Source organism: Haliotis rufescens, unplaced genomic scaffold (assembly GCF_023055435.1).
Source record: "Haliotis rufescens isolate VD_foot unplaced genomic scaffold, xgHalRufe1.0.p SCAF_41, whole genome shotgun sequence".
Classification (NCBI taxonomy): domain Eukaryota; kingdom Metazoa; phylum Mollusca; class Gastropoda; order Lepetellida; family Haliotidae; genus Haliotis; species Haliotis rufescens.
The window spans coordinates 1,963,786-1,991,706 of record NW_025964124.1 but is presented as its reverse complement, the minus strand read 5'-3'; the positions used below and the strand labels follow the sequence as shown (position 1 = coordinate 1,991,706).

At 42.2% G+C, this 27,921-nt stretch overlaps 1 protein-coding gene across 2 annotated transcripts; it reads left to right on the top strand.

Annotated features, from left to right (window-relative positions):
• The first annotated feature begins 702 nt into the window (after window positions 1-702).
• LOC124118975 lies at window positions 703-20,037 on the top strand. 2 transcript variants are annotated; one of them, XM_048382793.1, is made up of 14 exons: window positions 703-757; window positions 10,713-12,303; window positions 12,519-12,599; window positions 13,423-13,949; window positions 14,521-14,572; window positions 15,146-15,196; window positions 15,390-15,406; window positions 15,762-15,792; window positions 15,991-16,010; window positions 16,197-16,241; window positions 16,505-16,708; window positions 17,080-17,202; window positions 17,689-17,845; window positions 18,196-20,037. In XM_048382793.1, the coding sequence occupies exons 2-14, from the start codon at window positions 12,057-12,059 to the stop codon at window positions 18,633-18,635; spliced, it is 1,995 nt and encodes a 664-aa protein (XP_048238750.1). In that variant the 5' UTR covers window positions 703-757; window positions 10,713-12,056; the 3' UTR covers window positions 18,636-20,037. The 2 variants fall into 2 exon arrangements, with proteins under 2 accessions (XP_048238750.1, XP_048238749.1); XM_048382792.1 differs by having other exon boundaries at window positions 707-923.
• Window positions 20,038-27,921: the final 7,884 nt, after the last annotated feature.

The window sequence follows — 27,921 nt, the reverse complement described above, 5'->3', positions numbered from 1 at the left end:
ATAATGTTAAAAGCGGCGTTAAATCCAACTCACTCACTCACTCATGCAAAAGACCAGGATTCCCCAAATGGTTCAAATGTTATTATACACTGATGAACATATACACCTTTCCCAGCCAGGATAATGTCTCACACTTTGGGAACTCCTATAATTGTCTGTACTCCCTGACAGGAAATGGATTGTTGATAACAATATTCGGAGTAATGAAATGAATGTACTTTGTAACCTAGGTTAACACGTGATACTTTTGTTGAAACATGTCACAGTAACCTTTTTTCCAAGACTTGTTGTAAGTTTGTTTCAAAGATCAAATAGTGTACACGCTTCATTTAACTTCAGATACAGGCTTCATTGATTTGTGTATGTCAACATGTGCACTTGTTGTGAAATACTGGCGCCATTGGAAGCCTCATGGTTACGGGGAACATGACCCAGACAGGCGGCATCAAATAACAAGATGTTATGCTGTCGGGGTTGTAAAGCAGGGGTTCACGGATGTATGAAGCCTGAATGTACCAAGGTTTAGGTTACAAAGTACATGCAATATCGTTTTGTTATGCATTTCATAAATGTACTTCTCGAAATACCACTGTGATGCGATGAACTGTTTCTTTTGCGTATCAAGATACACATCCTCGTTTTGTGTTTGTGTAGCATATGCCCTAAATATCCCGTGAATCGTGAAAGCCAAAAATAAAACAGTATCACGTCAAACGGGTTCTGAGATGGACGGATCTTGTCCTATGTAGCCATCTCAGTAAGTTGCAATAACGCCATACAAGCTTGTTTCTCACATCTCATATGTTTATCGCTGTAAGACAATTTGATACACTGTCTTGGAGTAACCAGGCTCTGTCACTGAAATGTTTGATCAAGGCTCAAGGCGCAAGGCTCGATAATTTTTTCCAGGCGCCGTCTCAGGGGTAAATACTGTTTTACTGCTGATTGTGATTTGTTGTTTTAGACATAAACTGTTTGATAAGTTAGATATCATATGTTTATTTTGCACCATGATCAGAAAAGAAATCCTCTTGATTTGCCATTTATATTGACTTGCGTTCACGGATGAGTTTGCCTTTGGTTGAACTGTATGGCTCATTACTCCGGCGTTTGGTTGTTGACATGCTGTGACCTGGACAGCTGTGTCTGTGTAGTCAAATATGTAATTAGTAATTAGTAATATGATATGATACAGACTTTGTTTTTGTACTGATCACTGCCCCAATTTACAATTTATTATATGTACGTGATTGATACCTAACGTTACTCCATATAATGTGTTATTTTTCGAGTGAACAACTGACTTGCCTTTGCAAGTGTTTGTGACAGATGCCACCAGGTGGGGCATGATGCGCTCACCGTTTTGCGAACACCTGGGGACGTCGCTATTTGAAAGTGATATATAAACACATGCTCATGATATATTCATCATCGTTCGATCAACTGTGCTTTAAGCAGAGATTTTCGATCAAAGAGATCTGTCGCTTTTATTCTATATTGCAATTATACATTTGTTAAGGCAGGAAATGTCTACCCTTTTCGCGACAACTCGGTGTCATCACTGATTTTCAGTTGTCTATTCATGTACTTTCCACTGCTGTTTTGCTTTTACTCTCAATGGCATCTGTGAAAGTGAATAATTGAGATTGGTTATTATTATAACATTTAAAAATTATGATATATTTTTCCATGAGAGATTTGATTCATATTGTTCATGGTTCAATTTCTGAGATGATTACAGATCTGGCATTTCAATTACGTGTTAGTCGTGGGATCAATGAGTAAGCTTCGAGAACATGCCCCCCCTAAGTCTCTCAGTGCGGGATAGATGTTTGACTGAGGCTCACTACACAACGCAAGGTATCCCCTCAACCGTATGTATACTGAACCAAATTAAAAACTTCACAATCCTAAAATTTTAACATTTTGACCAGTTATCATTGTTGGCCCTTATTGTGTATTTAAACAGTAATGGCCACGTATTGTCTTCAGATAACACCCGTTTTTGTGCAGGTGAATCGATCAAAATCATGTGCACAGCACTATAGTGCCAAAAGTGGTTTTTCGAGTGCAACTGGTCAAGTGGCCATAATACCGCACGTGTTTTCAGCCATACTTGTTAGCAGTCATTAACAAAAAAAGAAAAACACAAGAAAACAAAAGTCTTTACGGCAATTTGTCATGCCACGCCTTTCAAATGTGCAACGAACACGTCTGGGATGCTCTTGGCAGAAGTCTGCGCACTCTCCAGAACCAACCACAGAATTTGCAAGATCTTGGCACCATTTTGCAGCAACAATGGCGTCGCCCTTCCAATCATGTGTTCACAAGCATCACAAGGTCCATGCGGAGGCGTTGTGTGGCAGTTGTCAACGCACATAGTGGCCATACACGCTACTGCCATCAGATTCTCGTGCTTTGGACATATGATTTAAACTGTTGATGTTATCACCGAATACCGTAGGTGCTTGGAACAAATTATGGTTACCACCGTTAATTAAAATCTTTCATTGGACATTAATGATTAAAAATTACCTTCTACATTTGTCCGTAGTATATCATATATGGGATTACTTTTAAAATGTAAGGTTTTTGATTTGACTCAGTATATGTACAACACTCTACACTCGTGTGTATATACCGCATCCATCTACAACAACCCACAGTGATGTGTATATACTACCCCATGTGTCTACAACTGTCTACAGCCATGTGTTTATACTACCGCATCCATCTACAACACACACACCAGTGGGTATACTACCACATCTATCTACAACACACACACCAGTGTATATACTACCACATCTATCTACAACACACACACCAGTGTATATACTACCACATACATCTACAACACACACACCAGTGTATATACTACCACATCCATCTACAACACACACACCAGTGGGTATACTACCACATCTATCTACAACACACACACCAGTGTATATACTACCACATCCATCTACAACACACACACCAGTGTATATACTACCACATCCATCTACAACACACACACCAGTGTTTATACTACCGCATCCATCTACAACACACACACCAGTGGGTATACTACCACATCTATCTACAACACACACACCAGTGTATATACTACCACATCTATCTACAACACACACACCAGTGTATATACTACCACATCCATCTACAACACACACACCAGTGTATATACTACCACATCCATCTACAACACACACACCAGTGTATATACTACCACATCCATCTACAACACACACACCAGTGGGTATACTACCACATCCATCTACAACACACACACCAGTGGGTATACTACCACATCCATCTACAACACACACACCAGTGTATATACTACCGCATCCATCTACAACACACACACCAGTGTATATACTACCACATCCATCTACAACACACACACCAGTGTACATACTACCGCATCCATCTACAACACACACACCAGTGTATATACTACCCCATCCATCTACAACACACACACCAGTGTATATACTACCCCATCCATCTACAACACACACACCAGTGGGTATACTACCCCATGTATCTACAACACACACACCAGTGGGTATACTACCACATCCATCTACAACACACACACTGGTGGGTATACTACCACATCCATCTACAACACACACACCAGTGGGTATACTACCACATCCATCTACAACACACACACTGGTGGGTATACTACCACATCCATCTACAACACACACACCAGTGTATATACTACCACATCCATCTACAACACACACACCAGTGTATATACTACCACATCCATCTACAACACACACACCAGTGTATATACTACCACATCCATCTACAACACACACACCAGTGGGTATACTACCACATCCATCTACAACACACACACCAGTGGGTATACTACCACATCTATCTACAACACACACACCAGTGTATATACTACCGCATCCATCTACAACACACACACCAGTGTATATACTACCACATCCATCTACAACACACACACCAGTGTATATACTACCGCATCCATCTACAACACACACACCAGTGTATATACTACCGCATCCATCTACAACACACACACCAGTGTATATACTACCGCATCCATCTACAACACACACACCAGTGTATATACTACCCCATCCATCTACAACACACACACCAGTGTATATACTACCGCATCCATCTACAACACACACACCAGTGTATATACTACCGCATCCATCTACAACACACACACCAGTGTATATACTACCCCATCCATCTACAACACACACACCAGTGTATATACTACCGCATCCATCTACAACACACACACCAGTGTATATACTACCACATCCATCTACAACAACCCACAGTGATGTGTATATACTACCCCATCCATCTACAACAACCCACAGTGATGTGTATATACTACCGCATCCATCTACAACAACCCACAGTGATGTGTATATACTACCGCATCCATCTACAACAACCCACAGTGATGTGTATATACTACCGCATCCATCTACAACAACCCACAGTGATGTGTATATACTACCGCATCCATCTACAACAACCCACAGTGATGTGTATATACTACCGCATCCATCTACAACAACCCACAGTGATGTGTATATACTACCCCATCCATCTACAACACACACACCAGTGTATATACTACCGCATCCATCTACAACAACCCACAGTGATGTGTATATACTACCCCATCCATCTACAACAACCCACAGTGATGTGTATATACTACCACATCCATCTACAACAACCCACAGTGATGTGTATATACTACCCCATCCATCTACAACAACCCACAGTGATGTGTATATACTACCGCATCCATCTACAACACACACACCAGTGTATATACTACCGCATCCATCTACAACACACACACCAGTGTATATACTACCGCATCCATCTACAACACACACACCAGTGTATATACAACCGCATCCATCTACAACAACCCACAGTGATGTGTATATACTACCCCATCCATCTACAACAACCCACAGTGATGTGTATATACTACCCCATCCATCTACAACACACACACCAGTGTATATACTACCGCATCCATCTACAACACACACACCAGTGTATATACAACCGCATCCATCTACAACAACCCACAGTGATGTGTATATACTACCCCATCCATCTACAACACACACACCAGTGTATATACTACCCCATCCATCTACAACAACCCACAGTGATGTGTATATACTACCGCATCCATCTACAACACACACACCAGTGTATATACTACCCCATCCATCTACAACACACACACCAGTGTATATACTACCCCATCCATCTACAACACACACACCAGTGTATATACTACCCCATCCATCTACAACACACACACCAGTGTATATACTACCACATCCATCTACAACACACACACCAGTGTATATACTACCCCATCCATCTACAACAACCCACAGTGATGTGTATATACTACCGCATCCATCTACAACACACACACCAGTGTATATACTACCCCATCCATCTACAACACACACACCAGTGTATATACTACCCCATCCATCTACAACACACACACCAGTGTATATACTACCCCATCCATCTACAACACACACACCAGTGTATATACTACCCCATCCATCTACAACACACACACCAGTGTATATACTACCGCATCCATCTACAACACACACACCAGTGTATATACTACCCCATCCATCTACAACACACACACACCAGTGTATATACTACCCCATCCATCTACAACAACCCACAGTGATGTGTATATACTACCCCATCCATCTACAACAACCCACAGTGATGTGTATATACTACCCCATCCATCTACAACACACACACCAGTGTATATACTACCCCATCCATCTACAACACACACACCAGTGTATATACTACCGCATCCATCTACAACACACACCAGTGTATATACTACCCCATCCATCTACAACAACCCACAGTGATGTGTATATACTACCGCATCCATCTACAACACACACACCAGTGTATATACTACCCCATCCATCTACAACACACACACCAGTGTATATACTACCCCATCCATCTACAACACACACACCAGTGTATATACTACCCCATCCATCTACAACACACACACCAGTGTATATACTACCACATCCATCTACAACACACACACCAGTGTATATACTACCCCATCCATCTACAACACACACACCAGTGTATATACTACCCCATCCATCTACAACACACACACCAGTGTATATACTACCCCATCCATCTACAACACACACACCAGTGTATATACTACCCCATCCATCTACAACACACACACCAGTGTATATACTACCCCATCCATCTACAACACACACACCAGTGTATATACTACCGCATCCATCTACAACACACACACCAGCGTATATACTACCGCATCCATCTACAACACACACACCAGTGTATATACTACCGCATCCATCTACAACACACACCAGTGTATATACTACCACATCCATCTACAACACACACACCAGTGTATATACAACCGCATCCATCTACAACACACACACCAGTGTATATACTACCCCATCCATCTACAACACACACACCAGTGTATATACTACCCCATCCATCTACAACACACACACCAGTGTATATACTACCCCATCCATCTACAACACACACACCAGTGTATATACTACCCCATCCATCTACAACACACACACCAGTGTATATACTACCGCATCCATCTACAACACACACACCAGTGTATATACAACCGCATCCATCTACAACACACACACCAGTGTATATACTACCCCATCCATCTACAACACACACACCAGTGTATATACTACCCCATCCATCTACAACACACACACCAGTGTATATACTACCCCATCCATCTACAACACACACACCAGTGTATATACTACCCCATCCATCTACAACACACACACCAGTGTATATACTACCGCATCCATCTACAACACACACACACCAGTGTATATACTACCCCATCCATCTACAACACACACACCAGTGTATATACTACCCCATCCATCTACAACACACACACCAGTGTATATACTACCGCATCCATCTACAACACACACACCAGTGTATATACTACCCCATCCATCTACAACAACCCACAGTGATGTGTATATACTACCCCATCCATCTACAACACACACACCAGTGTATATACTACCCCATCCATCTACAACACACACACCAGTGTATATACTACCCCATCCATCTACAACACACACACCAGTGTATATACAACCGAATCCATCTACAACACACACACCAGTGTATATACTACCCCATCCATCTACAACACACACACCAGTGTATATACTACCGCATCCATCTACAACACACACACCAGTGTATATACTACCGCATCCATCTACAACAACCCACAGTGATGTGTATATACTACCCCATCCATCTACAACACACACACCAGTGTATATACTACCGCATCCATCTACAACAACCCACAGTGATGTGTATATACTACCGCATCCATCTACAACAACCCACAGTGATGTGTATATACTACCCCATCCATCTACAACACACACACCAGTGTATATACTACCCCATCCATCTACAACACACACACCAGTGTATATACAACCGAATCCATCTACAACACACACACCAGTGTATATACTACCCCATCCATCTACAACACACACACCAGTGTATATACTACCGCATCCATCTACAACACACACACCAGTGTATATACTACCGCATCCATCTACAACAACCCACAGTGATGTGTATATACTACCCCATCCATCTACAACACACACACCAGTGTATATACTACCGCATCCATCTACAACAACCCACAGTGATGTGTATATACTACCGCATCCATCTACAACAACCCACAGTGATGTGTATATACTACCCCATCCATCTACAACAACCCACAGTGATGTGTATATACTACCGCATCCATCTACAACAACCCACAGTGATGTGTATATACTACCCCATCCATCTACAACACACACACCAGTGTATATACTACCCCATCCATCTACAACACACACACCAGTGTATATACTACCCCATCCATCTACAACACACACACCAGTGTATATACTACCACATCCATCTACAACACACACACCAGTGTATATACTACCACATCCATCTACAACACACACACCAGTGTATATACTACCGCTTCCATCTACAACAACCCACAGTGATGTGTATATACTACCCCATCCATCTACAACACACACACCAGTGTATATACTACCCCATCCATCTACAACACACACACACCAGTGTATATACTACCCCATCCATCTACAACACACACACCAGTGTATATACTACCGCATCCATCTACAACACACACACACCAGTGTATATACTACCCCATCCATCTACAACACACACACCAGTGTATATACAACCGCATCCATCTACAACACACACACCAGTGTATATACTACCTCATGCATCTACAACACACACACCAATGTATATACTACCCAATCCATCTACAACACACACACCAGTGTATATACTACCGCATCCATCTACAACACACACACCAGTGTATATACTACCGCATCCATCTACAACACACACACCAGTGTATATACTACCCCATCCATCTACAACACACACACCAGTGTATATACTACCCCATCCATCTACAACACACACACCAGTGTATATACTACCGCATCCATCTACAACACACACACCAGTGTATATACTACCCCATCCATCTACAACACACACACCAGTGTATATACAACCGCATCCATCTACAACACACACACCAGTGTATATACTACCGCATCCATCTACAACACACACACCAGTGTATATGCTACCGCATCCATCTACAACACACACCAGTGTATATACTACCCCATCCATCTACAACACACACACCAGTGTATATACTACCACATCCATCTACAACACACACACACCAGTTGGTATACTACCACATCGATCTACAACACACACACCAGTGTATATACTACCACATCCATCTACAACACACACACACCAGTTGGTATACTACCACATCCATCTACAACACACACACCAGTGTATATACTACCGCATCCATCTACAACACACACACCAGTGTATATACTACCCCATCCATCTACAACACACACACCAGTGTATATACTACCCCATGTGTCTACAACTGTCTACAGCCATGTGTATATACTACCACATCCATCTACAACACACACACCAGCGTATATACTACCCCATGTGTCTACAACTGTCTACAGCCATGTGTATATACTACCACATCCATCTACAACACACACACCAGCGTATATACAACCGCATCCATCTACAACACACACCAGTGTATATACTACCGCATCCATCTACAACACACACACACCAGTGTATATACTACCACATCCATCTACAACACACACACCAGTGTATATACTACCGCATCCATCTACAACACACACCAGTGTATATACTACCCCATCCATCTACAACACACACACCAGTGTATATACTACCGCATCCATCTACAACACACACACCAGTGTATATACTACCGCATCCATCTACAACACACACACCAGTGTATATACTACCCCATCCATCTACAACACACACACCAGTGTATATACTACCGCATCCATCTACAACACACACACTAGTGTATATACTACCCCATCCATCTACAACACACACACCAGTGTATATACAACCGAATCCATCTACAACACACACACCAGTGTATATACTACCCCATCCATCTACAACACACACACCAGTGTATATACAACCGAATCCATCTACAACACACACACCAGTGTATATACTACCCCATCCATCTACAACACACACACCAGTGTATATACTACCGCATCCATCTACAACACACACACTAGTGTATATACTACCCCATCCATCTACAACACACACACCAGTGTATATACAACCGAATCCATCTACAACACACACACTAGTGTATATACTACCCCATCCATCTACAACACACACACCAGTGTATATACAACCGAATCCATCTACAACACACACACCAGTGTATATACTACCCCATCCATCTACAACACACACACCAGTGTATATACAACCGCATCCATCTACAACAACCATATTGGGTGCTGTGTTGAGCAGCAGACAAACATCCAGTTGTCATGACAACTACACAAGTCGCGGGTGCTACGTGTAGAGGCGAATATACGAACCCTGTTGCGAACACTTCTTTTTAAGGATCTATTCATTTCATTGTTATCACCTCTTTTTCCCATCAATGGGATCTGTTTTCAGTTACAAATCAATTTTTGTTGGCGTTAACTTTTTACATGATGGAAATCCTTGATAAACTGAGAAAAAAAGTCTTATCAATCAATTTTGATTTGAAAGAAACACCAATATTGTTGATGTATGATGAATCTCTGAATAAAGGTCGGAATTTACAGTCAAAATGTTAATTTCAAATTACAAAATGTGTACGTGTGCGCGTGTGTCCGTATTATACATTTAGAGAGCCGATTTTCTTTTTCTATTATTTAACACATATCATTGAGTTGTAGAATAGCAACATAAACAAAAAACATCTGGACAAGTTCACAAGCAACCCAAATGTCTGCTTATAAACTAGTTATCTGCACCATTGGTCATCACCTGGTTTTGCTCACAACGTTTGTCTCACTTTAATATGTTTCTAGTTTCAGGACTGTGCTCCTATTGTTATCATTCAACGACACTGTGAACGACTAGTGAGTTATGCCAGACATTTTAAAAACAGATTAATCCAGAATGACACAAGCATAGCTGTGAAAGGGTAATGTTACAATTCGAGATTGCTGTGATTCTAATGTTGTGAGCATTGCAAAAGTATTGTGACGTACACCAGCCTGATAACAGACATGAAAGACTGTTGGGACTACCACACAGGTATTGCGAAAAATGTCAAGTTGCACTCCATGCAATAATGTGGTGACGAAACACAAGAGACAAAGTACTGACAACGAGTTACTTTCAATCCACACAGAGCGGGCTATATATTTAAAGAAGTCACAAGAAAGGAATAAGACACGCGACGAACTTCGTAAAAGACTGTCAGCGTTACGCAACAGTGGTGGTGGTGTTTTGTTGATTCATGTAAACGGAACAAGAGCTGGGGACAGATGTCTGAAGTATTTTGACGAGTTTGTCGGCAATATAGTTACCCACTTGCTGGAACCCGGAGAAGTCTACGCCAACACCTACAGACGTCAGTGGTTACAGGATATGTTGGAGGATTGTGCAGAGAGTGCTGGATTTATTCATATACGCGTTGCAGCTGTAAAAGGTGTAGCTACTGTAGATTTCAATACAAAGCTTGGCAAGGATTATGAGAATGTAATTCCCACAACACAACAACTACTCACTGTACGATCACATATTCTCAAAGCTACTGACCCTGTACTTAGAAATCTACCACCTGACAATCAACAGTTACATGAAGATATTCACATTCAGTTAAAAGGCTTTCCACCACAACATACCCTAACTGAAGCAATACAAAAAGATGCAACCGACTTTGTGGAGTACCTGTGGAATAAGCTTAAATTAAAGGATAGCATAACTTCTATGTCAAAGATTCCTGAAGGTGGATCCTTCTATTTTGGAATAGGTGAGAAGAGTACAGCTAAGACTGACACATATGAAACAATTATTCCAGATGTACATGGATTTGAGTTAAAAGTGGGTGAGGGAGAGTTAAAGAAAACACTCAAGTCAAAGCTACGTGACTGTGTACTGTGGGGTCGAAGTGAGAACACTTTCACTGCTGTCCCTTCTGATCTGATTGCTATTGCATTTCACACAAATCCACCTCATCCTCAGAGATGTGTCCTAGAGGTGGCTGTGAAGTGTGTTGAAGGTGTTGTGTTCTGTGACAGCCATGGACCTAGAACATACGTGATAGAAAAAGGACAAATTTGTAGAATGGAAAAAGGTATGTGGTTAGAAAGAATAATGTAAACCTGTACAATTCTTACATGCTAACTCTGTTTTGAAATCACCTTATGCAGTTTGTTCCCAACATGTCCGGAGAGAACAGTGAGTCCAAGGCTTCTTCAGGGGACATTCATCATTCAGAGGGTACATCAGGGGATAATCATGAAGTCCAGATGGCTTATGATGAAGCAACTGATGACGGCAGTTCTCTTGGATCGAGTCCATACCAGTCTGATGAAGAAATCATCATGAGTCTGTTTGCCCAAGGAAATGACTCCACGTCAAGTTCTGACGACCTGGAGCCACTTCATGCAGGTATCACAAAACAAAGCTGATCATTACAGAACCTGAAGGTCGCGAAACTTGCATTACAGGTCGATGCTTTGTTAAATGGTAGTTTGCAGGCCACTATATTTCGCACAGATGTACAATGTTCATTCATTGAACTTTCACAGGTTTATGCATAATAAAAACAGAAAACAAACCTAATTATCAATGCATTTACACATATTTCTGTTTTTCCATATTAGATTTTCCCTCGGTGGGAATTAGCAAAGACGAACGAAACTTAATACTTGATAAGACAGACCTCAAGAGGGCGACAGATCCTGGTAAGTTGTTTAGAGAATACTATACGAGCTATGTATCCCTACTGAATGTAACATGTGTGGTCCCGAGACTTTGCGATTATGTTATTATGGTATCTGAACTAAATTCAATTTGATCGGTTGAAGCAGTAGGATTACTTTGCTATTGTGCCGGCTTTGAATGTATGACATGACATGACCTAATTTGAATGCACATGAACATATATCAAGCATGACATTTTAGAGGGAGAAGATAAAATCCTTTACAATCAACGTCTAATGTGACGTGTGTTGAAGTGTATTGACGGGTGAAAAAATCTGTGACTGTGTGTTTATGTTCTGCCGATGTCTAGATCTATGACTCAATTGTTTTTAAAAATTAATTAGGTTTTCGTTTCATTAGGTTTAACTCAACTTGGTCGTGGACATAGTGATCGGTTGTCTGGTTGTACATTTGTAGAATAAAATTGTGTCCAAAAAGTTCAATCACGTCTCTCCCACTTAATAATAATAATTGAAATTCAAGCGTTCTGATTTCCATTCAGTTTATTGCTATTGAATTCCAAAACTTAACTAATGTAGTCAATGTTTCACACAAGTTCTATTTCCTAAGGCATTCTTTGCTGTTACTGTTAAGTTGCACTCAAATGTCTGAGGGATTCATGGTTCTACAAAATAACATATATACAGGGTCAAACTGCTTTTTGTTGTGAAATACCTATTTTAAGATTCTTTAGAAGACCATGTGTCGACTAAGATAGATGTGTAGTACATTAATATTGATCGTCTTTTACTTTCAACAACCAATCCGCTTAGTAAAATGTTAATGATAGTTTTATTCTTTCAGGTCACAGAATATTTCCCCAGTCTACTAAGAATTATTTGGAGCTTAGTTTGCAGAACCCCGGTGACAAAGTGGATGTGATTTCAAGAGAAATCCAGAATGTTCTACACCAACATGTTGGTTGGGCCTACATTGCACATCAGATGGCTCATACTGGCAGGTTTCAATGTCGCAAACCACCTACCATGTCCATCTGTGATGTGGCTATCATTAGAGCCACACAGCCACTGCACATCCTGACATTTGTAGAGGACGGAGGCAAACAGGAGCATGCAGTGGAGTACAATGCCCAGCTGACGAGAAGCATCATGGGTTTCATCAAGGGGGAGACAGGTGTGTCACTTGATGTCGTATATGGAGTTGTACCTGCGTCCACGTGGAAGGATGAGAAGAAGTTCAAGGAGAAGCTAGAGTGCTTAGAAACTGTAGCCAGACGGAAGGCCTTACCGGGATACCTCCATATGGATACCGAGAGATACACAGTCATAACCAAGGCACTGGTTGACCTTTATAGTGAACCAGGGGTGAAGGTAAATTATTATATACAACTGAGAATTTTTCCAATGTTTATTTAATGCATTTTATTGACACCTAATTGCCTAGTATAACGCCGATGGGTCAGTTGGGACGTTGCATTACATTACAAAACGATAGCAGCCAAAGCAACAGGTATTATTGAACACATGGCTGAAGGTCACATGGCAACTGTTTCGATAACATTTCTGAGAAGCATATATTGACATGGGTCAAATTCTAAATAGTAATTAGGCCTCCAAAAGTATGAATATGGTATACATGTATGCTGTTTTATATCATGATAGTTAAATGTAGTATAACATATATCGTGACTTATTTTTATTATCCAAAACAGATAGAGGAACTGACAAAAGCAGTTACAATGTATGAGATATGCATGACGATTTTCCCCAAATGTAGATTTCTAAATGAATTTCGTCATCGAATATTTTGATATAGTACACATGCACGTTTTCACAGAGAGAAATCTTTTCAAAACATGATTATATGCCTGAATACATCTCCATGGCAATGTGACATAAAGACATAACGTTTATCTCTAAAAGTGACATTTATCCATTGTAGGACCAGCTTGAGAGCGAGATAATTATTGAATCCCTTGAACGTGACGGAAAAGGTGTGTTTTCATATTCTACATGTAGTTTAAAATTGTAAAAAGAATTGTTAAGATGACACTTTGATGGATGAAAGGGGCAGTGGGTTAGCCTAGTGGTTTAAGCGTTCGCTCGTCACGCCGAAGAGTTCGATTCACGACGTGGGTACATTGTGTCAAACCTATTTATGGTGTCACCCGCCGTGATATTGCTGGAATATTGCTAAATGCGGCGTCAAACCATACTCACTCACTCACATGGATGGATGAAGGATGATGGATGGCGAGTGATGACCGTTAGGTGGATGAATGGTGATATATTGTGATGGATGATGATGGTGACTGATGGATGAACGAAGATGGATGGCGAGTGATGACCGTTAGGTGGATGAATGTTGATATATTGTGATGGATTATCGTGGTGACTGATGCATGAACGATGATGGATGTCGAATGATGAGGGTTAGGCGGATGAATGGTGTTATATTGTGAAGGATGATGGTGATGGCTGATGGATGAGTGATGGATTGAAGGGCTCATTGCCCCTAATCACTGCTTGTAATGTGTTCAAAGTAAGATTCTATACCTATGTTTCAGCTCTACTTTTGAAAAGATTTCTAAACCAAAGTGAAACAGATTCTGGCTTCGGTAAGTATGTTCTATTATTTTAAGTAAGTATATTCTATTATATGTTATTATTTTACTTCAACTCGATAACTATTTGAGAGTTATTTATGACATTTCACTATTCATCAGCTTTCAAGGCAGGTGGGGAAGGATTCTGATGTGTCACTCACATCCTCACTTGCATACACTCAACCTATCATCATTCTTATTACAGGCCGTGATAACAAGCAAGTAAGTGAATCTTATGACATCATATCAGTTGTTACATCCATCATGAAATCAAAGTACATAAATGATCTATTAAAGCCAAAAATGCACTTAAACTACTCCATGGAACATATCTAGAATTGTAGGGGCGGTCGGGTAGCCTAGTGGTTAAAGCGTTTGCTCGTCACGCCGGAGACCCGGATTCGATTCCCGACATGGGTAAAATGTGAGAAGCCCATTTCTTGTGCCCCTGCAGTGATATTGCTGAAATATTGTTAAAAGCAGCGTAAAACAATACTCACTCACTCACTATTTATTATTGTACTGAACAACAAGTTTTCTTCCTTCCGTTAACATATCGTTTGCATCTTTACTACAGGAATGGGAGACAGAGACACAAGACGCAGAAGGTCAGTGGCAACATACTATATGTACATAGACAAGTTCCACCGGACACAGAGAGTAGTGAACTTAGAAAAATAACTTGGTATTGAGCATATTCAAATAAAAAAGGACCACATCGTTGTAATGAAGAGATACTATTTCTTTCAAATAAATACACATATACTTGATGTGTATCAACCTTTCATTGTCTATTTGCATTTCAGATTCAGTTGCTGAGGATGAGGTTTGTAAGACTAGTTCATCTAGAAACATTTTACCATAAACGTATGGTCTTGATCTTAGTCCCATTCAACAAAACAAAAAAGTGACATAAATTAATTATACCTCAATTAACAAAACGTGCGTGATTTTAACATTCGCAGTTTATTCATGGGACTGTTCTACGTTACGTGTATGTTCATCCTTTCAGCAATATGGATGGGGGCCTGCGGGGGACCTTATCTGGACGCGTGAGGTTTGACATTATACTTAATCCATTGTTTTCTTGCCTTTGGTTGTTCTTCTACAATTTGAATCAACGCTTAAATGAACCACTATTTGAGAAAATACAAACCACAGTACCCACCCCTAACTGAAACATCTGATTTGATGACCTCATCACCAAAGAAAGGTAGACATTTTGAAATAATCTCACATGTAAATGAAACTAGTACATGTTTGAAAAGACCAATGTCTATTCGAAATAAAAAAATATACGAGTGATGTGTGTTGGAACAGGAATACCAAAGGTTGCAAAAGGATTTTTTGGAGCCGCGGTATAACAGTGCAGGCAAGCTATTGCAGCTGAAGATCCTGCTGTTTGGACCAACTGGCATGGGTAAATCATCTCTTGGTAATGGGTTTAGGACAGCACTCCTCAACATGGAGCATCCTTCAAATTACCATGCTGTGACATCTGGTCCAGAATCTCTTACCACTGGTGTAAGTTATTGTCTTTCTGTATCCAGTAGGGCTAACTTGGCATTTAGAGTAGTACATAGTTTAATGTTGCGTTTACAGATTCCCCATGTATGTTATGGTGAGGACGTCAACAATAATCTTGACACAATCTACTCGTTAGTCAATGTGGCTAGCCAAAGGTTTGACCTCAAGGTTGCCCCTATCAAGTCAAACGTTCTATATATGTACCTTGGTTCATGCAAATCATCAATACATTTTTTACAACACAACCAATTCGCCCCCACGTTTCACAGAATAGTCATATGTTTTATCATTTGAAATTTTGAAAGCACTGAGATACATTTGTTTATTAAGAACACGAATGTGGATGTCAACATGATTTCATCTTACAGTTCCAAGGAGCTCTATACAAGAATCATTGGATATATGACATGCCTGGTATATTCGAGTCACGCAGCATCTTATCCTCACACATCATCAGTATTTTGTCAGGGGAAGTTCCATTGCAAGCCAAGGTATGGCAAATAAGAATTTCAGTAACACTTTTCGACACATAACTTCTTAATTCTACACATTTTAGTTTGTCCTCTAAACTAATTTTGAGTGAGTGAGTGAGTGAGTGAGTGAGTGAGTGAGTTTGATTTAACGCCGTTTTTAACAATATTCCAGTTATATCGCGGCTGTCAGCTTCATGTGGGAGAAAATCCCAAAGTGATGAATGTTTCAGACGTTTATCACTTTGGTGAAACCCACGAGCACGGGTATGGTGCTGACAAACCAAGAAACATAATCGGTGCGGAGCGGGATTCGAACCCCAGTAATAGGTTTCTGGCGTACCCAAGGGACGCATCTTCTGCACAACGAATCGCGGCGCCTGAGACGATGATGAAGCATTGTAATGATGACTTCATATCTTATATTTTGTATGCATCTCTTGGAACCACGAACAACATTCCATTCTATATCAAAATATACAAATGTTGTCCCTCTTTACAATCCAGATTGGGAAGGATCTTGGAATAACGCACCAAACCTTCAACACGCCCCACGACCACCACGTCTCCTGTGTGGTTGTAGTTCTGCGACATGAACATGGGGACTTTGGAATGGAAATCCAGAGACAGCTAGAGTGCGTCCGAACAACTGTCGCAAATGGAGGTATGTCTCTTCTGCCTGCAAGGAACGAGCGTTAACGTCCACGTGTAAATGACTGAACACATATGTGGTGAAACAACGATAAATTAATGATCTTCAGGACAATCATGTAGTATAACACAAACCCACCTGCCACCAGATCCCATCCCTGCTGCCCCCACTGGTGACCTCTGGACTAGGTGTCTTCTTATAAAACTTACTAATATAGTAAAGATCTGGATTCGAAGTTCGAGACACATCCATCCACCTGGTCCTCACCCACCTTGTATATTAGGCTTGTTGTCATGTTTAAGACAAATCCATCCACCTGGTCCTCACCCACCATGTATATTGGGCTTGTTGTCATGTTTCAGACACATCCATCCACCTGGTCCTCACCCACCTTGATGAGTGTGACCACCAGTTCCGTGACAGAGCCAATCTGCCCAACCTGTACCAGTCGAGTAAAGTACAGGAAGCTGTCAGATTGATGTCAAATAAGACTGGCGTACTCCCCTCGTCTATCAGTTTCGTCAGGAACTACGTTCAGGATACAGACGCGGATGTGATCTCTAAACTCCAGCATCTCAGGGTTCTTCAGAGAATCCTGTCCAGCTGCGTGGACCAAGAAGAGAAGAAACTCCATCAAGAGCAGCAAGAAAGAATGTACAGTGTAATCAGCAAACATGATCAGAACAGACGTACTCTCGGTCCTCCTACCTATGGGAGTGTTAAAGCAATGTTGGCCGTGTTACTTATGGCCTTAATGGTTGCAGTCATGATCAAACTTTGCAACCTTCCTCCTCTTGCATAGACATACTGAAATGTTGTATACATACTGATTATCTTTCAAGGTGTTGTTGTTGTTGTTGTTACCTAACGCTGTATGACGATGATCTTACAGTGTACGTAAGGCAAAACGTTGAAAACATACATGTATTGATGGATATTAATGCTTACGTAGCGTCATTCTTTCTTCAGTGTCATCACAAACTGTTCCACCGTTATCTTTTCGATTTGATTGTTACAAAATGTGTATTTCATATACAATTAGTAGTTACTCCGTCCTTATTGAAATTGGTGCATATATATTTAAACGGTTGGTTTAACTCTTTTCACATTTAGAAAATTACAATTTCCTTATTGTGAAAGTGATGATGGCATAAGTTGAATCTAATATTTCCAGTAGGGAGACTGTTTGTGTTTATTTACTCGGTTTTCTTTACTCTCAACTATGAGACAATATGCTAGAGCTGATGCCCTATAGTTTTTTATCCACATATTAACGATTCACACCTAATCAATTGGAACGGTAGTGCTTTGGTAATTAGGCGGTGGGGTAGCCTAGTAATTAAAGCGCTCACAAGAAACACCAAAAACCAAGGTTCAATTCCCCACATGGGTACAATCGGTGAAGCCCATTTCTGGTGTCCCCCGATGTGATATTGCTGGAATCTTTGGTAAAAGCTGCATAATTCCATACTCACTCACTCACCCCTTGATACCTGTGTTAGAATCTACACCCCAGAAAGTCACTACGGATGTATTCAGGAAGTTGTTCCATACAGTATGTCACCTCAACACGTGCCCGTTTGAACGAACGGCTCCTGCTAAGTTCATGTTATTAGGCCTCACAAGTGATTATCAATATGTTACTAGAGACTTCCAGTTAGATTGTTATATTTGAGAATGGGATTATTTTTGTATGTCTCAAAGTATGTGCAGGTTATCTCACCTCATGAGAAAGTAATCCTTTTCAATTGCTTTTGAACACATACATTTAATATATGTCAAACTCCTTGCCAGGACATGGAGGAATGAAACTGAGACAGACTGACAAAAGTACTAGAGACTACATTGAAAATGCTTTACACAATGCTGTTGTCTCCACATGTTCCCAGTGAAACACAAACTAAAAGCCTATCTGGCTCTGGCTGTCTAGTAATATTTTCCACACTGATGTATCGGCTTTGATTGTCTGCGTTTTTTGTCACATTTATGCATGATCGTTCTGACGACACCATGCAGAGCATCATCACAATGGCGAGGCCATACAGAATAGTATCAAAGGAAAATAATATATATAACAATATTTGGGTTCTCGCTTCAAGAAGTGAAATAGATTTGTGTTATCCCATCAAATCCATTGTCATATGTTTGGCTTACTCGCTGTGCAAGGAAAATAAAGTAAACTAACATTAATGAGAAAAGGAAAATGTGTTTTGTTTTGTTTTCATATCGCACTGATCTTGTTAAATGCTGCACATACTGTGGTAGGTGTTGTGCGGTAACTCGTTCGGGTTGACTTTGGATTGGCTTGTTTTTTGCACAAGATGCTGGTCCTACGATTAATGTTTGTAAAGTAATAAAATAACCCCCTGCTGTTTTATGAAAGGGGCAAGCACCTCATGCGTTCACTATCATCGGGAACACAAACAACATGTGATGAGTATTATTTTCAAGCCGCTAGTTTCTTGAAATAACTGTAATGTGTATTTTTCACACGGTTTCTGCACCTGGGTCCAGTCTTTGGGATCTTAAAATGCAATAGCACACCTGAGCCTGTTACTATGGCAACAAAATGCATCTCTTTGTTCTTGTTGCTATTTGTGTCATATAAATGTATATTACATCCACATTATCGCGAAGTACTAAATACAAATTTAATCGTAGCATTAACACATGTTGTTTTTTCTCAAGTACATGTGTCTCTGTCATCCCCGTAATGCTCCAGACTGGCAAGGAGAGCAGTACTGAACGACAGACAATGTTTGCTTGGAGACACTTCAGGATTTTCCCTATTGAGCTGCACAATAGTGAGGAGAAATGACATGCAGATATAGCTGTATGTATGTGTATTGTAGCACATCGTGTCCGTAAAGGGTGTCACAGCATAAAACACGATGAATAACGACACACCAGACACTATTGTGGCCATGCATACATGTTTATATCACACACCCTGCTTGTGCAGTCACCTGTGCAAAACATGGCAGGTTGTTTATGAGATATTACCACATACTTGAGAAGCACATTGTTGAGTATATACAGAATATTTATGAAAGCATGTTAAATACTTGGATGCTTTCAACTCACCTTGTGTTTTGGCTATAATTGTTTTATTCAAATGATCCCATTCTCGACACAATCACTTTATTCCAGTAAATTGTTCATGAATTGTTGCTGAAACGTTAATTCCGAAATGAAGAAGTTATGTTCCTACCAGTGAATACAAATACATTCCTACATCTTGTATATTAACATTGTCTATACCTGTTTTTGCTCAAAACGACAAAATAAAGGACGATTTCCGACCGTTACTCCTGCTTCAAAGTATGCCTAACTATAACCCTAACCCTAACTTTGAACCCTTACCCTAACCTTAACGCTAACCCTAACTTTAAACCCTAACCTAAACCTAACCCTAACCCTAACTTTAACTTTAAACCCAAACCTAACCCTAACCTAACCCTAACCTAACCCTAACCTAACCCTAACCTAACCCTAACCCTAACCCTAACTCTAACTTTAAACATTAACCCTAGATATACATTTACATTAATTAAATACTGGGTTAAAGGGTTATGATTTCTTTTTAAATTCGAGGCAGAGAATATGGCTAATTATGAAAATTGTTGTTGAAGTTGTTCATCAAAATATACACACAAAACATTTTTTCTAAGCATACTTTATGCAACTTTAAATTGCTAGGCACTGTACAACATGGGCTAGTGGATTCCCCATATAGTTGCTGTGTTGGGGCGTCAGTAGGTTATACTGGTCCCTGCAGCTACACATGTATGAGAGTGGGCTGTAGCTAGTGACATATACAGGACATCACGCACCACCAGAAACCAGGGACAAGCTGTGTCGAGTGAATCAAGTGTTTAACATTCTTTCCCGAGGGACAGATATTGATATGTATCAAATGCGAATTGTTTGTGTTATAATTTACCTGTAGTATTGTTTACAGAAAGTATGCAAAGATGTTTGTTTCCCGACCACAAGCAGAGACATCAACCCAGTCCCTCTTTTGTTGCAACGTCACCTTATACATTGCATTATGAAACATCGATGACAACATTTCCAAACATTTGCTTCTCAGCGCTGGTATGAATACATATATCTATAGACCGCTCCAAACCAACTGAACAATTGGCGTGAATCAGCATAAACCAACAAATACAATGCTCATTGTAAATAACTAGAAATAGTTTCTGACACATCAGTGTCCTTGTGGGTAATATATGTGGGCATCCCTGAACGCTAAGTGTGAGTTTGTTGTTGATTTGTTTCCCGTGTAAATTTAAATGGCAGGGACGACAGTTAACGTGAAACTACAGACCGTGACATGGGATAACTGTAGCTACTGGTTTTAATAGCTCACTGCACAAGGAAATATTTGCATTGTGATATCTAGGTCGCTTATCTGCAGGCTGTACACATGCAGGCATGTCAAATACAGGACAGACGTTTGTCTCTGTTTGAAATAACTATGTGTATACAATATACGGCACAATGGATATAGCCTTAAAAGGAGATGGCATAATTAATAGCAACTATAATTCACTTAAATGCAGAAATACCATATGACGAAGTAGGATAATTAAAACTTGTTTGAGTTGTTCATCACAAGCAGTACAAGGTATGAATATATGTTAAGTGTTGAGAGTAGCATGAATATGTACGGTTGTACTTTCGTGTGCATGATGGTAAGTCTACACCTGTCTCAACATAATATCCTATGTCTCTACAACACTCCAATCCCGTCTCTACGTACTATCACTATCTCTGCAACACTCCACACCCATCTGTACATCCTACCCGATGTCTCTACAACACTCCACACCCGTCTGTACAACCTACCCGATGTCTCTACAACACACCACACCCGTCTCTACATCCTACCCGATGTGTTTACAACTCCACACCCGTCTGTACATCCTACCCGATGTCTCTACAACACTCCACACCCGTCTGTACATACTACCCGATGTCTCTACAACACTCCACACCCGTCTGTACATGCTACCCGATGTCTCTACAACACTCCACACCCGTCTGTACATCCTACCCGATGTCTCTAAAACACTCCACACCCGTCTGTACATCCTACCCGATGTCTCTACAACACTCCACACCCGTCTGTACATCCTACCCGTTGTCTGTACAACACTCCACACCCGTCTGTACATCCTACCCGATGTCTCTACAACACTCCACACCCGTCTGTACATCCTACCCGATGTCTCTACAACACTCCACACCCGTCTGTACATCCTACCCGTTGTCCGTACAACACTCCACACCCGTCTGTACATCCTACCCGATGTCTCTACAACACTCCACACCCGTCTGTACATCCTACCTGATGTCTCTACAACACTCCACACCCGTCTGTACATCCTACCCTATGTCTATACAACACTCCACACCCGTCTCTACATCCTACCCGATGTCTCTACAACACTCCACACCCGTCTGTACATCCTACCCGATGTCTGTACAACACTCAACACCCGTCTGTACATCCTACTCCATGTGTTTACAACTCCACACCCGTCTGTACATCCTACCTGATGTCTGTATAACACTCCACACCCGTCTGTACATCCAACACGATGTCTGAACAACACTCCACACCCGTCTGTACATCCTACCCGATGTCTCTACAACACTCCACACCCGTCTGTACATCCTACCCGATGTCTGTACAACACTCAACACCCGTCTGTACATCCTACTCCATGTGTTTACAACTCCACACCCGTCTGTACATCCTACCTGATGTCTGTATAACACTCCACACCCGTCTGTACATCCAACACGATGTCTGAACAACACTCCACACACGTCTGTACATCCTACCCGATGTCTCTACAACGCTTCACACCCGTCTGTACATCCTACCCGCTGTCTATACAACACTCCACACCCCTCTGTACATCCTACTCGATGTCTGTACAACACTCAAAACCCGTCTGTACATCCTACATGATGTCTGTACAACACACCACACCCGTCTGTACATCCTACCCGATGTCTCTACAACACTCCACACCCGTCTGTACATCCTACCCTATGTGTCTACAACACTCCACACCCGTCTGTACATCCTACCCGATGTCTCTACAACACTCCACACCCGTCTGTACATACTACCCGATGTCTCTACAACACTCCACACCCGTCTGTACATGCTACCCGATGTCTGTAAAACACTCCACATCCGTCTGTACATCCTACCCGATGTCTCTAAAACACTCCACACCCGTCTGTACATCCTACCCGATGTCTCTACAACACTCCACACCCGTCTGTACATCCTACCCTATGTCTCTACCACACTCGGCACCCGGCTGTACATCCTACCCGTCTGTCTCTACAACACTCCACACCCGTCTGTACATCCTACCCGATGTCTGTACAACACTCCACACCCGTCTGTACATCCTACCCTATGTCTCTACAACACTCCACACCCGTCTGTACATCCTACCCTATGTCTCTACAACACTCCACACCCGTCTGTACATCCTACCCAAAGTATCTACAACACTCTACACCCGGCTGTACATCCTACCCTATGTCTCCACAACACTCGGCACCCGGCTGTACATCCTACCCGTCTGTCTCTACAACACTTCAATTCCATCTCTAAGTTCTAGCCGATGTCTCTACAACACTCCACAACCGTCTGTACATCTTACGAGATGTCTGTACAACACTCCACACCCGTCTGTACATCCTACCCTATGTCTCTACAACACTCCACACCCGGCTGTACATCCTACCCTATGTTTCTACAACACTCCACACCCGTCTATACATCCTACCCGTCTGTCTCTACAACACTTCAATTCCATCTCTAAGTTCTACCCGATGTCTCTACAACACTCCACACCCGTCTGTACATCCTACCATATGTCTGTACAACACTCCACACCTGTCTGTACATCCTACCCTATGTCTCCACAACACTCGGCACCCGGCTGTACATCGTACCCGTCTGTCTCTACAACACTTCAATTCCATCTCTAAGTTCTACCCGATGTCTCTACAACACTCCACAACCGTCTGTACATCTTACGAGATGTCTGTACAACACTCAACACCCGTCTGTACATCCTACCCTATGTCTCTACAACACTCCACACCCGGCTGTACATCCTACCCTATGTTTCTACAACACTCGGCACCCGGCTGTACATCCTACCCGTCTGTCTCTACAACACTTCAATTCCATCTCTAAGTTCTACCCGATGTCTCTACAACACTCCACACCCGTCTGTACATCCTACCCGATGTCTCTACAACACTCCACACCCGTCTGTACATCCTACCCGATGTCTCTACAACACTTCAATTACATCTCTAAGTTCTACCCGATGTCTCTACAACACTCCACACCCGTCTGTACATCCTACCCGATGTCTCTACAACACTCCACACCCGTCTGTACATCCTACCAGTTGTCTGTACAACACTCCACACCCGTCTGTACATCCTACCAGATGTCTGTACAACACTCCACACCCGTCTGTACATCCTACCAGTTGTCTGTACAACACTCCACACCCGTCTGTACATCCTACCAGATGTCTGTACAACACTCCACACCCGTCTGTACATCCTACCCGATGTCTCTACAACACTTCAATTCCATCTCTAAGTTCTACCCGATGTCTCTACAACACTCCACACCCGTCTGTACATCCTACCCGATGTCTCTACAACACTCCACACCCGTCTGTACATCCTACCCGTTGTCTGTACAACACTCCACACCCGTCTGTACATCCTACCCGATGTCTCTACAACACTTCAATTCCATCTCTAAGTTCTACCCGATGTCTCTACAACACTCCACACCCGTCTGTACATCCTACCCGATGTCTCTACAACACTCCACACCCGTCTGTACATCCTACCAGATGTCTCTACAACACTCCACACCCGTCTGTACTTCCTACCCGATGTCTCTACAACACTCCACACCCGTCTGTACATCCTACCCGATGTCTCTACAACACTCCACACCCGTCTGTACATCCTACCCGATGTCTCTAGAACACTCCACACCCGTCTGTACATCCTACCCGATGTCTCTACAACACTCCACACCCGTCTGTACATCCTACCCGATGTATCTACAACACTCCACACTGGGCTGTATATGCTACCCGTCTGTCTCTACAACACTTCAATTCCGTATCTAAGTTCTACCCGATGTCTCTACAACACTCCACACCCGTCTGTACATCCTACCCAAAGTCTCTACAACACTCCACACCCGTCTGTACATCCTACCCGTTATCTCTACAACACTCCACACCCGTCTGTACATCCTACCCGATGTCTCTGCAACACACCACACCCGTCTGTACATCCTACCCAAAGTCTCTACAACACTCCACACCGTCTGTACATACTACCCGATGTCTCTACAACACTCCACACCCGTCTGTACATCCTACCCGTCTCTCTCTACAACACTTCAATTCCATCTCTAAGTTCTACCCGATGTCTCTACAACACTCCACACCCGGCTGTACATCCTACCCGATGTCTCTACAACACTCCACACCCGTCTGTACATCCTACCCGTCTCTCTCTACAACACTTCAATTCCATCTCTAAGTTCTACCCGATGTCTCTACAACACTCCACACCCGTCTGTACATCCTACCAGTTGTCTGTACAACACTCCACACCCGTCTGTACATCCTACCAGATGTCTGTACAACACTCCACACCCGTCTGTACATCCTACCCGTCTCTCTCTACAACACTTCAATTCCATCTCTAAGTTCTACCCGATGTCTCTACAACACTCCACACCCGGCTGTACATCCTACCCGATGTCTCTACAACACTCCACACCCGTCTGTACATCCTACCCTATGTCTCTACAACACTCGGCACCCGGCTGTACATCCTACCCGTCTGTCTCTACAACACTTCAATTCCATCTCTAAGTTCTACCCGATGTCTCTACAACACTCCACACCCGTCTGTACATCCTACCAGATGTCTGTACAACACTCCACACCCGTCTGTACATCCTACCCGATGTCTCTACAACACTCCACACCCGTGTGTACATCCTACCCGATGTCTCTACAACACTCCACACCCGGCTGTACATCCTACCCGATGTCTCTACAACACTTCAATTCCATCTCTAAGTTCTACCCGATGTCTCTACAACACTCCACACCCGTCTGTACATCCTACCAGTTGTCTGTACAACACTCCACACCCGTCTGTACATCCTACCAGATGTCTGTACAACACTCCACACCCGTCTGTACATCCTACCAGTTGTCTGTACAACACTCCACACCCGTCTGTACATCCTACCCGATGTCTGTACAATACTCCACACCCGTCTGTACATCCTACCCAAAGTCTCTACAACACTCCACACCCGGCTGTACATCCTACCCGATGTCTCTACAACACTCCACACCCGTGTGTACATCCTACCCGATGTCTCTACAACACTCCACACCCGTCTGTACATCCTACCCGATGTCTCTACAACACTTCAATTCCATCTCTAAGTTCTACCCGATGTCTCTACAACACTCCACACCCGTCTGTACATCCTACCAGTTGTCTGTACAACACTCCACACCCGTCTGTACATCCTACCAGATGTCTGTACAACACTCCACACCCGTCTGTACATCCTACCAGTTGTCTGTACAACACTCCACACCCGTCTGTACATCCTACCCGATGTCTGTACAACACTCCACACCCGTCTGTACATCCTACCCAAAGTCTCTACAACACTCCACACCCGGCTGTACATCCTACCCGATGTCTCTACAACACTTCAATTCCATCTCTAAGTTCTACCCGATGTCTCTACAACACTCCACACCCGTCTGTACATCCTACCCGATGTCTCTACAACACTCCACACCCGTCTGTACATCCTACCAGTTGTCTGTACAACACTCCACACCCGTCTGTACATCCTACCAGATGTCTGTACAACACTCCACACCCGTCTGTACATCCTACCAGTTGTCTGTACAACACTCCACACCCGTCTGTACATCCTACCAGATGTCTGTACAACACTCCAC